Genomic DNA, 15312 nt, shown 5'->3' on the forward strand with positions numbered 1-15312 from the left:
GCCACAACTACTGAGCCCACATGCCACAACTACTGAAGCCCGCGCGCCTAGAGCCCGTGCTCCGCAACAAGAGAAACCACTGCAGTGGGAAGCCTGTGCACTGCATCGAAGATCAGCCCCTTCTCACCACAAATAGAGAAAGCCCTCGTGCAGCAACAAAGACCCAATGCAGCCAAAAATAAATGAATAAACAAACAAAAAAAAAAGAAATGGAAGGAAAGAAAGTGAAGCAAGAGAGAATAGAAAGCCCAGTTCTATGGAAACCTTCCCCAAAGTGTCAACACCCTCCAACCACGAAAGAGAGATGCTGGGCACACACCTGTCCACGTAGGTGCGAGGGATCCACAGCGCTGAGCTGCTCAGGGCAGCAGGTACCATCTGGGCTCAGCACCACTCTGCATGGGGTGGCGGGGGGAGGACACAGGCAAAGCATCGGCTGATGAATTGATCACAGCCAGAGGTTCCCACAGGCAAGTTACAGAGAGGAGACCTGAGGGGCCTCACAGGGGAGGGAGGGCGGGGCAGCAGCGCACAGTGGACCCCAGCCAACTCGGCTGCGGACATCCCGACCCTCAGCTTTCTGCCCCCGGCACGAGCCAGAGTGGGGACTGTCTTCCATGCCAAGCTCAGAGTTCCGAGTTGGACTGTCTTTTAAGTATAAATCCAAAAAGCATGGGCCCCCTCCTGTTGCCCAAAGGGAAAAAGGGGTAAAGTGTGGAAAGGTCTTCAGTAACAGTCCCTGCCTTCAAGGAGATCCAACACAGGCAGGAAGATAGATGATGGACAGGAAAACCAAGAAGCACACTCTTTCCAACTGCCAGTGGCGGACAGAGGAGGAGGCAAGAAGAGCTTTCCAGAAACGTGTTCCCTGCACCTAGCACAATGGGCATAACCCTGAGCTCCAGACTGGAGGCCGCTCCAAGTGAGGGATGGGCCTCTCTGAGTCCCAGGCCATTTAAAGGACAGGGCTGGGGAGAAGCAAAGAGACCCAAAGAATCTGGGAAGAAGTTAAAATGGAGGCATGGACTCATGTTTACCAAACACCTACTGCATGCTGGGCCTGGTGTTTGGCCCTGGGTTGCGGGATCAGTCTAGGTCCTGTCCACCCCCCGAGTGAGCAGCTCTGCTCCACCATCCTGCCCCTGGGGAACCAGAGGCAGCAGTAGGAGGCAGTCTTTATAAAGATTCCTGTTCGAACCGCTTTGGACGCAAAAATGATGGCCTCTCCCTGGGCTGCTCAGATTTTTTCTTCTTTCTCTTCTGCCGTTAACACAACATCTGGGTTTGAGATCAAGGGTGATACACTGGCTGATGAATTCACTGCCAGATGTTGGCTACTGGAATGCACAGCCGTGGACTTAATTCAAAGCACAAGCAACCGCAGAGCCCCTGCCCCCACCCCTCAGGCTGTGGACACCACATGACGTCACTTCCCCCGCTAGGAGCCTGCAAAAACAATCCCTAGTCCACCCAGCCAGATTTGGGATGGAAAAGAACGGGGTGGGTGGAAAGTCAAGGTTGCGGACGACGATCCAAAGAACACAGGCTATGTTCAGACTCCAAGAGATGACAACAGCCCAGGCGAAACCAACGGAGGCCAGACTGTGCCACTGCCCTGGGGCGAGGGGACAGGGAGGAGGCTGGCAGGAAACCTTGGGTGTCCCCAGCATACCCTGTGGCCAGGGCCGGTCCAGAGGAGCAGCACAGTCGACCAGCCCAGGCCAATTTAAGTCTCTCCCACACCCTGCCAACGTCTCAGTCCTCGTGTGTCTGCAGACCTTATCGGGGAAGCAATGGAGATGAACAACAAGCCAAGGACATAGTCTATGGGGGAGCCAGGCCCCAAAAGAGAACTGCCTGTCAGAAGTTCATTTATTTCACACTGAAATAAACTGAATTATCCTGACTGTCTTCCCACGGGCCCAACTTCTCTCCAGAGGAATGCCATGTGCTACACGTGCGAACGTATCCTGTAGGACCCTTCCCAACGGGGCTACGCTGCTCGGCGTGGGCTCCCGACCCCAGAGCACGGTAAAACTGTGGATTCAGGACTCTGACTTTTAGACATTCACGGCCTTGCACCAACACACTCAACACCCCAGAATCCCCAGACCCCAGAGCCTCCCCAGGCAGAGCTTCCGGCGCAGGGAAAAATCACGGGCCTGCCTGCAACAGGTGCGGGAATCTCCAGGATTCGGAAAAACATCTAAATACAAGGTCAAAACCCTGACCCGGGCTTCCCTGGTGGCGCAGTGGTTGAGAGTCCGCCTGCCGATGCAGGGGACACGGGTTCGTACCCCAGTCTGGGAAGACCCCAAATGCCGCAGAGCGGCTGGGCCCGTGAGCCATGGCCACTGAGCCTGTGCGTCCAGACCCTGTGCCCTGCAACGGGAGAGGCCACAACAGTGAGAGGCCCACATACCGTGAAAAAAAAAAAAAAAAAAAACCCTGAACCATCTGAGTCTTATGTGTCTGCACTGACTCAGGGCAGCAAGGGTGCCTCAGCAGCAGCAGAGGCCACCGTCACCTCCCCGCCCACCTACTGCAGCCTCCAGCTCAGATCTGGAAGGGGCGCCCAGCGAGACAGGCATTAACACGGACCTCGCCGCCCTACTCTTCAGTCTTGGTCGCAGCCTCGTGGAAAACGCCCAGTGGTCCCTCCGGTGAGGCGCACACGGTCTCAAAGCCATCCGCTGTGCGGGAGAGGTCAGGGGCTTTCGACTGGCCAGCACATTTGCCAAAGACCCTACTGGCCCCAATCAAGAGTGGGTGGGGGCCGCTCTGCTGCTGTGCCTGGAACGCGAGCCCTGGTTTGAGAGTAGAGGGTCACTTGGTCCGTCTCCTTGTCTCTGGGAAAAACTACACGCCAACCATTTCAGAGGAACTCAGAAAGCAACGATTTTGTCCCACACAAGACCCAGCCCCCACTTACTCCAGGCCACGCTTCGGACCCCCAGCTCTCCAGGTGTGCTCTGCACTGCTGGGGTACTTGGGGAGGGCTGGAGGGTTCCACACTCTTGTCCACACTCTCCAGAGAAGGGACAGCACGAGGGTAGACATCTACACCCTCAAATCACAGAGCTACCAAAGTCCTCGCTTAATGCCTGCAGCTACATCCCGAGGCTGCCTCTTGGGATGAGTCTCTTGTCCCTTTAGGGTGGACACAGTGACACTGTATGGCTGGTTGAGCTGGCGGAGGCCCCTTAACCTTTGAATTTTGATGAACTTGCCCCAAGTCCCAGAGGGTGGACTGGGCTGCCTCCAACCCGGCCACCACTAGCCCTTAAGGGTAGAGTCAGAAATGAGGGGCGCCCCACTTCCTGCGCCCACACCCCAGACACACAGCCTGCTGCTCTGCCCCACGAAAGCTGTAATGAAGTGATCATGCTTTTCAGAGCCCTGCTCTGGATTACTGAGGGATGCCTAACTGCTTACAAGTAACTAAACCATCTCAGTGGGCTGTGGGGAGCATGATAAAGACACTGTGAGCCTTTGCAGTGGGCTGCATCCGCTTCTTTGGGGTGGGGGGCAGACTGCACCAGCTATAGGGCCAGGGGGCGGGTGGATGATGATTTAGAAAGAGGGTCGTGCTCACATGGACTGCAGACCGCTGGGACTCCCCAGGTTTCGGGGCCACGCCCCCCCCCCAACAGAACGGCACGTGGAAACGGGATGTGGCCGAGCAGCCTGGGAGATGTCACAAGGAATGCATGGCGTCAGCGCTGGCCTGGTGCCCAGAAGGCCGTGGGAGCATCTAGCCCCACCTGCCCCTCTGGCCTCACTGTGCACCCAGCCTTCACCTTTCCAGCTGCCCCATGGTGGACATGGCCCTGGGGGCTCTCCCCAAGCACTCAGCTCTGCCTTCCCTGGCCTCAATGCCAGGCCCCGTTCAGCCAGGGGTGGAGCAGACCTCCTCCAAATTCGCTGCTTTCAGGGAAATGAAGTAATTAAAAACAGCCCTGTGATGATGCAGGGAACCGAGGGCTTCTTCCATCCCTGGAGCAGCTGTGAGAGACCAGACCCCCCCCCCCAGGTCCCCCAAACCTCCCCAACCCCAGGAGCCAACAGATGTCCGCGGCAGGGCTGTGGTGTCCAGTGTGAGGGCAAGACTTGGCCAGCGTGACTCAGGCCAGGGTCAAAAACGCCTGGAATGACAACTGCTCAGAGCAGATGTGTTTTTTCAGGAGTTGAGGGTGGGGCAGGGAGAGTGACGGGTGCAGGACAGACAACAGGAAACAGCAGTACAGCCCCAGCCCTGGTCCACGCTGCCCATGAGCCCAGTACCTGGGGATCTGCCAGGCCTGCCCAGGGCTGTTCAAGATTCTAGCACGTACATGTGAGCCGCTGTCCACTGGATGCCCCGTCTCCATGGAGACCAGCTCTCCCATCTCCATTTCCTGTCCCTTTGCTTTGGCTCCCCTTGGGAGCAGGAGGGAAGCATCTCTAAAAGCGCCTTGGTGATGCAGAGAGAAGCTGCAGCACTCACTGCCCAGCTTCCACGCTGCCCTCCCGACCCCCCAGGACCCAGATAGGACCCCTGACTCAAGCCCTGCCACCTTTCCCCCCTTTTCCCTGCGGGCCCAGCAGGATCTCATGCCAGAGGCCTTGGTCACGGTCTCCGAAGCCTTGGGCTCGGGCCCTTCCCATTCACGTGCTGCTGAATCATTTGAAAAAAATGCATCCCGCTCCTGGGAGGATTTGCTGAGAACAGTGCGGCTTTGTGGAGGGAACTGCTGCTCTGCACTTTCTCCGCCAAGACCCCAAGAAGGAGCCAAGCTCAGTCCTGCCAGCCCAAGCCTGGAGCCCGGAGCGGGGGCAGGGGCAGGACCAGGCGGGGCAGGGGGCGGGGGGGGGGGGCAGGGAGAGATGCTGAGAGGATTCCCGCCCCCCCAGCGATCCCTCCCCACCCACAGGCTGAGGAAGGGGCTGGACGGACAGCTAAGAAGTGAGGGGCAGCAGACAAGGGTCCTGTCCTCACGCTGCTGCTGGTGGGCCGTGACCTCGGGCAGGTCTCCCCTTCTAGGATGCCTCGTTTTGGGGCGTGAACACTCGAGTGCCGGGCCTGTGGCTCAGGCCCCCGTCCGCATGGACAGAGCAGCAGCAGTGGCCCTGGCGTGGGACGTTGAGGCATGTGGTCTGTGGGCCGACTCCAATCCACGGCATTTCTCAGGAGCCAGGAGCAGCGATGGAAAGGCTGGAACCCCAGAGCCACCCTCCCAGCTGCCAGTGTGGAGGGAAGCTGGGTGCGCAGGCTGGGCAGTTCACGCCCCCTCTCCTCGGCTAGTCGTCGTTAGCTTAGCAAGTAAGAGCCCAGGTGGCAGCCCAGCTGCCCCTCGGAGCGGGTGGTGTGTGGTGTGCAGTCCACCCAGCCTCCCGTCTCCAGCCAGGACGAGGGTGGGCTGCACTCTGCCATCAGCTCTTAATCATGTCTCCATCACGTGGAGGCAAGAAGCTGCCCGCACCTCAAGGCTTGAAAGAGGGTCCCCTGCCCTCCACCCCAACTTGAAAAACCTATTTTCCCATTATTTTCCATTTCTGAGATTCTGGATGTCCTCATACCCACTACAACCTCACACCTGGCTGGGCAGTGTGTGGGGGGGTGGACAGGCATAAGGACCCTCAGGGCAGCACACATGGAACGCGGGGTCACATCCAAACCGAGGGTGCCCACCGGCCCCTCCAGGGCTGGAGCAGGCACACTGTTGAGGGAGAACTTCTGTCCCTGCTTCCGAAGTGTCCTGGTCCTTGTCGGTCACTGCTGGCCCGCACCTGCCTGCGGACAGCGGACCTCGCAGCAGGTACCACCGGCGCCGTCTTCCGCCTATGGATCCCTTGGGCAAACGGAAGGCCTGTCCACCAGCAGGCCAGCCACGGAGGCCTTCCCTAGCGGCTGCCGTCTGGGGAGGACTCACTGGCTGGGCCGCAAGGAAGTGACCTGACAACACAGAGTGAAACAGGAACAGGGTAGCTGCCCCCAAAAGTGGGGGGATGAATCACAAAACCAGGGGAAAGTTCTAGAAGATGCAGTTTCAGAGAAGAAGAGCCCATGAGGGAGGGAGGGAGGACGCATGGGGAAGGCCGCTGGGCGAGGACCCTTTAGCAGGAGGCACCGTGTCGGGGTCCCCACTGCCCCCTGGCAGTACTGGGCGGAACCCTTCCAGGTGGCGCTGTCCCAGGGCCCTGGGCACCATAGTCATGTCAAAGTGACCGACAGGGAGTGAAGGCAGTGTCTTCTGGGATCCCAGCCCACCCCCTGGGTACCAAAGAGAGATGGAAGTTACCGGTGACATCATCTCCATCGGGAATCACTGGAGGGTCAGCTCTTTTTGTGGGCGGCGGGCGGGGGTAGTCCTGGAGGGCTGTTTCATTACCCACGTCACTGACCTGGGCAAGGGGGTACCCTGGCCCGCCCCCCTTCAGCCTTCTGCAGGACAGGTGGGAAAGGGCAGGGCGTCTCATCCAGCTTCCAGGGGACAGTGTGGGAGTGACAGGCCAGGCAGAGTTAAGTCAGCCTCCACCACGTCTCGCTGCCCATCCCCCACACCTACTTTTAGCTCAAGTGTGGCCAAGAAGGGACAATTCCTCACCTAGAACACACGGGCCACAAACATGACCTCTGAAAGTGGAAACAAAAATAACGCACTTAAAGGCAGGCTTGCCCCTTCATTAGGCTGCGGCTTCCAGCCCGAGTCATGAGGATCTCATTACTCAGTGTTTGGGTCCCATCGTGGCCACGGCTTTAAACCCAGTGATCCCACGGCACCCCCTCCACCCTCAGACCGAGGTGATCCCGTAGTGGCAGACGGGAGTTCCAGCTGAGCAGCCGCTAAAGGCCAGGGCCCCTCCCCGCAGGGAATCCTCATTTGGCCTGGGAGTGACAAAGCTCTCTTGGCCCCAGGACTTCTTTCGTATTCACTGTTGGGCTCAGACCAAACTGGTGAGCAGCTCTGCAGCCCTGACCCAGAGCAGCTCTGCAGCCTTGACCCGCTATTCCGGAAGCAGGTGAGAGAAACCGGGCTGGGATCAAACATTCTCTCCACCTAAAATGGAAAAGCCACAGACAGTGGAGGCTCACACGATGGAGACGTGAGATGGTGGAAGGTTCCTCACTCAAGCTATTGATTTTAAAACAAAACTGAAAAACAAACAAACAAACAAAAAACACCTTGTGGGATGCCATTACTGCTCCATACAAATGGTCGCATTCAGGGGCTGTGGGCTCGATGCTCAGAGACACATTTCCGGTCAGTCACCCCACCTCTCTGAGCATCCCTCTATCACCCTCTGTCATTGTGGTCACTTGTTACCTATATCCTCCACTAGAACATGTCCTGTGTGTGTGTTGTTCACTGTTCAGCTCCAGTGACGTGGGGCAGTGTCTGTCACTCAGTACTTGCAAAGGAAAAACAGTATAATATCAGGTCAACATTTTCCAGGGACCCAAAAAACAGGTGAAAATGGGAAGAAAAGGAGGGATGGGACCTTTCCCACACCTACATCCCAGCTGTGGTGTTCAAACATTCCCAAAGCACTTTTTGATGCCAGGCCTTCTGATCCAAATGCATTAGGGACGTAGTTCACTTTTGGGGAACTGGCACAAAACAGAAGCAGCTATGGAAAGAAGGCTCAGAGGGTCACATGCTATGACGCTGTGGCAAAAATGACACCTATGTGTGACACGAATGAACTAACTATGCTGGGTCCAAAAACGCTTCCAAAAGACCACACATGATATAATATCCTTTTTATAGGGTTCAAGCAGAAGTAAAACTAAACAATACAGGCTGTGTTCGGGTTGTAGTGAAGTGCAGGGACAACTCCCGAGTTCAGCGGGTGTGCGATACAGCTAAGGAGGAACAGCGTAGAGAAGAGGGAAGCAGCACACAGATAAAGCTGGTTTTCAGCAAACATTCCAGATCTTGGGTTTGGGTGGTAGGCTCACAGTTGTTCATTATATTGTCCATATATGGATGGGCTGGGGTCGCAGCAGATGCTGCCTTCACTCTGTTGGTCACTTTCACACGGCTGGGCTATGATGCCAAACATCAATAAGATTAAAAAAAAGGCCATTGATGGCCCAATGATGCCAACATATCATGAATGAAGAGGATTTATCCCACCCGGTGCATCTGAGGTCCTTGGGAGGGAGGGACGGAGGGAGGGAAGGAACATCTCCTTCATATGCTAAGTCCAGGGGTCAGTTAGCTCTGGCCCAAGGGCCAAAGCCTGCCTACCACCTATTTTTGTAAATAAAAGTCTTATTGGAACTCGGTCACACCCATTCATTTATGTGTTGTCTGTGGCTGTCTTCCAGCTGCAAAGGCAGGCGTAGAGTAGTTGCTGGAGACCGTATGGCCAGCAAAGCCTAAAATGTTTACTATTGGCTCTTTGCAGAAAAGATTTGTCCACCCCCATTCCAACCCCTAAGTATGTAACAGGCAGATAAAACCCCACCCAGTGTAGGGTCTCCACAACTGCCAAGGCTTCTGGGTCAGAGGTAAAGCTGGAGGGTAGGGAACCTACCAGACACCCTGGTTCCCCCAGCACTGCCAGCCCCAGAAGGAGTCTATAGGGCTGAGTTGCTGGGAACCATTTCCCCCCTCTCTCTCTTTCCTCTTTCTGCCTCTTGCTTCCACCCCCTTCTTTCCCTCCCTCTCCCCCTCCTTTCTCCCTCCCTCCTGCTTTCTAATATTAAAGTTATAAGAATGTTACTGATGTCCTATTAAATGATGTTGGTTTGAAAGACTAAAAGATTTTTGTTAAATCTCTCCATTAACGTCTCAGCCACTGGCTAAGCAACAAATGATGGATCTTTTGAAACTGCGCCCGTCTGACCTTGCATGCCCCTCAAAGTCCAGTGTTCATTTCGCCGAAACATCTGAAGCACTTCAATGTACCTGGTGTTTCCATCTGCGCTGTGGCACGTGAAAACAGCCTCAGCTCCGGGACACACCTTGTGCTACAATGGCCAGACCCTCCTAGCGCCCCACATGTTCGTGCTAAGGAGTCTTCCTGAATTGGACTTAGTTTTAAAGGCGAGACTGGCAATAAGTATGATTCCTGCAGAGGAATTCGCTCCAAAGGATGGAAGGATGACTGATGGCCCATTTTAAAGAGGCTACAGGTTTCTGAGCAGATGGTGCAAATACAATCGCACAGACTTGGGTGCCAGCTCTGGCAGAACGCTCAGTTATCAGTGGTGTATTTACCAGGGGCAGGACTCTTGCTTTTAACATATTCCCTGAAACTCTCACAAGCATTTCCTGGCTTCTTCAAGAAACTGCTTGTGCAACTTGTTTTGCTCTAGAATTTGCTGTTGAAGGTCACGGATCATCTGACTGTGCCTGTCATCGTGGACGATGCTGGCCGAGGGGGAAGTGGGGCTGCGGTCATACCCTCCTTTCTTCTCCTGGTCTGGAGGGGGAGTCAGGCTTCCGATGAGCCAGAGAAGCTTGCCTCTGTTCCCTCCTCCCATCTTCCAGCTCTGTCTGGAGGTCGGCCTCCAAGCTCATCTTGGGGTGTCTGACTTGCTCGAGCGAGTCCAGCTGCTTTGGTGTTCTCTGCTCCACCTGCATTTTCTGCTTCTGCCTTGATGCCGTCAAGCCATCTCTGTCTGCCTGTTCTTGCGGGTGAAGCTGAAGGGAGCCCTGCACCAGCGCGTCCGGTCGGGGAGGCTCCTGGCTGGATTGGGGGCTGCACGAGAGCAGGTTCTCTTCATCGACAGATGTCCCTGCCTCGGGAGACCACGGTTTACTGTCATTCTCAAGCACGCACTTGGCCATCCTATGGGATTTTTGGTTCCTGGGCTTGCTTAGTAACTTTTTCAGGCTGGTTCTGGACGGCGTCAGGTGGGCGTCCACCCCCGCTGGACTCGCGGGCTCCCCGGCGGGGAGCCATCTCTGCATGTCCATCTCTGCATCTCTTGCATTCCTCTTTCTCTGGCTCTCCCTTCTCCACGCCTGCGTCTCCTCAAAGCCCTATTCTTCACTGGGGCTCTGATCCATCCCGGACTTGAGATCCAGGTGCAAGTTCAGGTGTTTTCTCAGCTTCCGGTTGGTATCAAACAACAACTCTTCAGAGGCAAACTCCAGCTCTCCCTACCACCTGCTCTCGTCACAGAGCTGTGCCAGCGGTGAGGCCCCCCTTCTGCAGGTCGAGCCGACTGGCCACAGCTGTTCCAGGTCGTCGGCTTCGCCCTCGGGGCTCTGATCCAAACAGTGGTTTTTCGGGCCTTGAAGACAAGCCGTTCGCTTCCCCAGCTGCCTCCTGCCGTCCTGGGCTGTTTCAGTCTCCCGTTCCTCCAGGCATTTGATCTCCCCTACAGCAGCAGGGACCAAGTCTGTCCCTCTGCTCAGCCCAGGGTCAATGGGACGGTGGCCCCCGCCGGTCTTCGTTGAAGGCACGTGTTTTCCTTTACTCCTCTCTGGTGGGCTCAGGGGACAAGGACTCAGGCCCGTGGCTCTGGAGGCTCCCTGCCTCTCCTGGTCCACCGCTCTTCTCCGGGACGTGGTGCCCCAGGGCTGCCGTCAGACCAGCTCTTCCCTGTGTCCCTTCTCTTGCCGCACGGCCACTGTGTGCTTCCTCTCGGCCCTGGGCGACCTGGCTGCTCCTGGCTGGGTCGAGCCCTCTGAGTCAGGTTCATGGTCCTCGGGCAGTCTGCCCGCCACCGCCTCCCCTCCAACAGACGTGCTAAGTACAGCCTCTCCAGGCCTCGGACCTGCTGGCCTGGGGCCTCCTGCTGCTCTGCCTGCAGCTCCTCGGCCAAGCGCTGGGGCAGCTCTTCCACTGCTAGAGGTCCTGTCTCCTCTGCGGGGGCAGGTCTCCTTTCTCTCGGATGTGTAGCAATTGGTGCTTCTGCCTCAAAAGCAAGGCTTTGTTGTCGGGACTGGGGCTCCGCCAAGGGGCTCTCTCCGCGTTTCCTTTCATGTCGGGGGCCTTTGCAGACACCGCTTCGGAGAGAAGGTGGTGTGAACCAAGAGTGGAGGTTCCAGGGCACCAGGGCCGAGGAGCCACAGGTGCTACGGCCGTTTCACGGCAAGCCCACAGGGCAGGAAGATGCACAGCGCTGCCCGGAGCGTTCCGAGCACAGTGAGGCCCTGGAGACAAGGCACATGGGGCTCTGAGTGCAGGACAGGCCGGGGGACGTGACCCTCCAGATCACTCTCCTGACATCTGCCCACGAGGGTCTGTTCTCCGGCTCCCGATCTCTGTCTCACACGCCTTTAATGAGACCCGGCAGAGCAGCTGTTCTCAGTGGGGTGTGGTTTTGCTTCCCAGGGGGACATGTGGCCATGTCTGGAGACAGTTTTGGTTGGCACAACTGGAAGGGGGGGGTGCTACACCCCCCCTCCCTCCAGGACGGTCCCACGACAAACAGGGACCAGGCTCCAGATGTCCAGTGCTAGGTTTAAGACCCCACCTTCGGAGACAAGTTAGAGTTCAGGTGGGGGTGATGCAAATGTCTGGCCCTCTGGAGGGAGCTACTTACAAATGAAAGGAGGAAGCGGTAAAGGAGGAGGAGCCTGCCAGGAAAGGTGTGTGTGTGTGTGTGTGTGTGTGTGTGTGTGTGTGTGTGTGCGCGCGCGCGTGCGCGTGCGCGTGCGTGTGCGTGTGCGTGTGTAGGGGGAGGTGAGTGTGGGTGAGTGTGCTGACGTGCATGTTTGTACTAGAATTCAGTGCAAACCAGAGAGGAGGTTAAGCTAGTGGTATTTCTTTTCTCACATCTCTTTGGCATCACTCAGGGACACGTGCTCTGCCAGGCCTTCCTAAAGAAGGTGCATTCACACCAAAAAAGAGTATCACTTGCAGCTGATGTCAAAAACGGCCAGATGTGTGGGCTATGGGAGCTGCTTCCTAGGCACTGCGGTCTGCACGGAGCGCTCCTCAACTGTGTGGGTATCCCTTCCCTTCTTTATTTTAGGATGTGCGGAGCCAGGCTGAGCAATTTTAGCCCAAAGTAATGCTGGTCATCAGAAACACAGCTGCATCAGCGGAACAACTAATGTCAACTGTGTGGGCTGCCCTCCGCTTATCTTTTTTACAGTAACCGTTGAGGTAAGGAGTTATTAGCACCCCTGGTTCACGGGTGGGGAAACTGAGGCAGGGAGCAATTAAGAAACTTGACCCAAATCACACAGCTGGCAGACGGCAGCTGCTACCGGGTAGACCATCTTGTCTTTGACCAATGGTCACATAGCCGCTGGCTCTTGGAAACTATGATGATGCAGTTATACATGTGGAAATGCAGTTAACATCATATTCTACCAGTCTGCCAATCACCACGATAAGCAAGAGGAGAGAGAAAGAGAAAGCTGGGAAATTAAACACAATGGTTGAGATTTTCAACAAAAGCGCCACAGCCATTCAATGGGGGAAAGAGTCATTTTTTTGTTCGTTTTCAACAAACGTTCCTGGGACAGTTGGATATCCACATGCAGAAGATTAATTTACACCCTTATCTCATCATATACAAAATTATATACCATATACAGAAATTAAAGTGATCACAGACCTTAAGGTAAGGTCTAAAGCCATAGATGCTTGGAAGGAAACAACTGTATCTTCATGACGTCAGGTTAGGCAAAGATTCTTAGATATAACACCGAAAGCACAAGCAATACAAGAAATTGGTAAGTGTGGCATCATCAGTATTAAAAACCTCTGCACTTCAGAAGACATCGTTAATAAGTGAAAACACAAGACAAGGACTGGAAGGAAATACCTGCAAATCACATATCCAACAAAAGACTTGAATCAGTTTGTATAAACAGCTCTTACAATAATAAGAAGACAAACAATCCAATTTAAAAATGGGCAGGGACTTCCCTGGTGGTGCAGTGGATAAGAATCCGCCTGCCAATGCGGGGGACACCGGTTCGGGCCCTGGTCCAGGAAGATCTCACAAGCCGCGGAACAACAAAGCCCGTGTGCCACAACTACTGAGCCCTCATGCCGCATTTACTGAAGCCCGCGTGCCTAGAGCCCGTGCTCCACAGCAAGAGAAGCCACCGCAATAAGAAGCCCGCACACCACAAGGAAGAGTAGCCACCGCTCAACACAATCTAGAAAAAGCCTGCGCACAGCAACGAAGACCCAATGCAGCCAAAAATAAATAAATAACTAAATTTATAAAAATAGGCAAAAGGTTGAAATAAACACATCACCAAAGAAGATTTACGTATGGCTAATAAAGCCCATAAAAAGATGTTCAACACCAACACTCATCAGGGAAACGCAAAATGAAGATACCACTTCACACCCACTAGGACGGCTACAATGAAAAAGACAGGCAATGACAAGACTTGGTGAGGACGTGGGGACATCGGAACCCTCACATGCTGCTGGTGGGGATGCAAAATGGCGCAGCCGCTCTGGAAAACAGTTTGGCAGTTCTATAAGATGGTAAACGTAGATCTACCGTATGACCCAGCAATTGTACTCCACCAAGAAACAGAAGTGCAGAAACTGAGTAACCGTCCCAGCTCACAGGGAGGAGCTGGGTTGGAATCTGGGTCCCAAATGTCAGAGATTGAGCTTTTCCCACCCCTGGGAATGGCCACAGGGGTGTCCAAACAGGTGAGGAGAGGGAGAGCGCTGTGAATGTCTCTTCACCTGTACAGAATGGGGAAACTTGCACCCCAGGATCCAAGGTCTATTTTTGGGCCTGGAGCCACTGGCTCACGCCCCACGTTAACTGGTGACAATGAGCAAAACCTGCACGAGCCTCTCCCACTCTGGAGGGCCCCCACCCACTCGGTCACCCGTTACACCCTGAGCCAGGCCCGTTGGGGTGGGCGCCCCACTGCTGCCCAGGTGGTTTTCCTGGAGACACGCAAATGGACGAAGACCTGAAACATTTGGGTGGTGATCTTAGGGATAAAGCCCGGAAATTAGAGTCAGCTCCCTCGTTCAGGAACTGAAATCCCTGTACCAACCGGCAGAGGCACCCTTGCCCTCTGCCCATGTCCCCAGCTGCCCCATGCCCTCACCTCCAAGCCCTTCCTTGCGCACTGACTTGAGACCAGTGTTCTGAGTGTCGGGGTTCTCTCTCGGGCCTTCTGACCTTGCTCCCCCGAAGCGGGACGGGCTGGCCTGTGCTGGCTGCCTTCAACCCCTCGGGAAGCCGCAGCCCTCTCCTTACAGAAGCTCCACTCAGAGCGGCAGATGGGAGGGACACTGGGCCCATTCTCCTCTCACCCTCTGCGTCCCCGGTGCGTGGAGCCAGCCCGCGGCGGTCACCTGGGTAGTGGCTCAGATGACTTTTCAGCCGAGGCAGACCCCCTCCCAGGCCACCAGGAAGGGCCAGACCCACAGCAGCCCTCCTGCCTTCTGATCCCTCAATGGAGGCTCCAGGGTACCCCAGGCCGAGGAGGAAGAAAGATGACCACGAAGGAGGCTGGGTGGCGCCCAAACCAGGGGCTCCAATGCCAGGTGGACCGGACTCTGGTCGAAGGGTCTCACCTGAGCCTCCTAACCAGGCTCCCTGTCACTACCCCCGTTCCACCCCACCTGACTCCTCCTCCCCATCACTATGGCTACAGCCACTGTTCTAATTCGGCCACCTGTGTCACTTGAGCATCTGCAACGGGCCCTGTGCAGTCGGCACCAGCAAGTCTCCAAGCATAGCCAGAGGCCACCTGCCTCACGGGTTGCCTGAACTGCTAGTTAAGATGCAGATTTGGAGGCCCGCCCCAGACCGATCCCACCTCTGCCTCAGTGGGGAGGGGCCCAGAAATGCGCTCAGTTAACCATCTCACCAAAGTCAGTCGGGCAGTCCCTGGCCGACAGGCTTGGGAACATTCCAGCAGCTCAGGATCCGGCCCCCCTTCCCCAGTCGGGCATCCCAAATGCCCCTGACCCAGGTCCAACACCTTCACTGTGCTCGTGCCCGTCCTTCTTCCTCAAAGAGAGCCCCCCCTCATTCTACCCACCCACCTCTCCCCAGCCCTGTTCTGGTTCTTCCTCCCTGACAAGGCCGCCCCTGATTTCCGCAGCAACAGGAAAGTGCTCCCGTTTTACTCCGGGGCCCACAGATTCAACGCCCCAGGGACACGGTTTAGCACATTTTCTTTTGAAACATTTAATAGCTATAAAAGGGCTCCTAGAGCTTCCCTGGTGGCGCAGTGGTTGAGAGTCCGCCTGCCGATGCAGGGGACGCGGGTTCGTGCCCCGGTCCGGGAAGATCCCACATGCCGCGGAGCGGCTGGGCCCGTGAGCCATGGCCGCTGAGCCTGCGCGTCCGGACCCTGTGCTCCGCAACGGGAAGAGACCACAACAGTGAGAGGCCCGCGTATTGCCAAAAAAAAAAAAAAG

General features: G+C 55.9%; 2 protein-coding genes across 2 annotated transcripts in view; both read right to left on the minus strand.

Annotated features, from left to right (window-relative positions):
- TIMP2 (TIMP metallopeptidase inhibitor 2) overlaps positions 1–15312 on the minus strand; it is a 51329-nt gene that overhangs the window by 19066 nt on the left and 16951 nt on the right. The gene's annotated exons all lie outside the window — the stretch shown is intronic.
- On the minus strand, positions 9230–10926 carry CEP295NL (CEP295 N-terminal like). The gene is given in 4 exon segments (XM_030837879.2): positions 9230–9421; positions 9423–10670; positions 10673–10785; positions 10788–10926. Coding segments are annotated over 4 exon segments (1692 nt in total).

Source organism: Globicephala melas, chromosome 20 (assembly GCF_963455315.2).
Source record: "Globicephala melas chromosome 20, mGloMel1.2, whole genome shotgun sequence".
NCBI lineage: Eukaryota > Metazoa > Chordata > Mammalia > Artiodactyla > Delphinidae > Globicephala > Globicephala melas.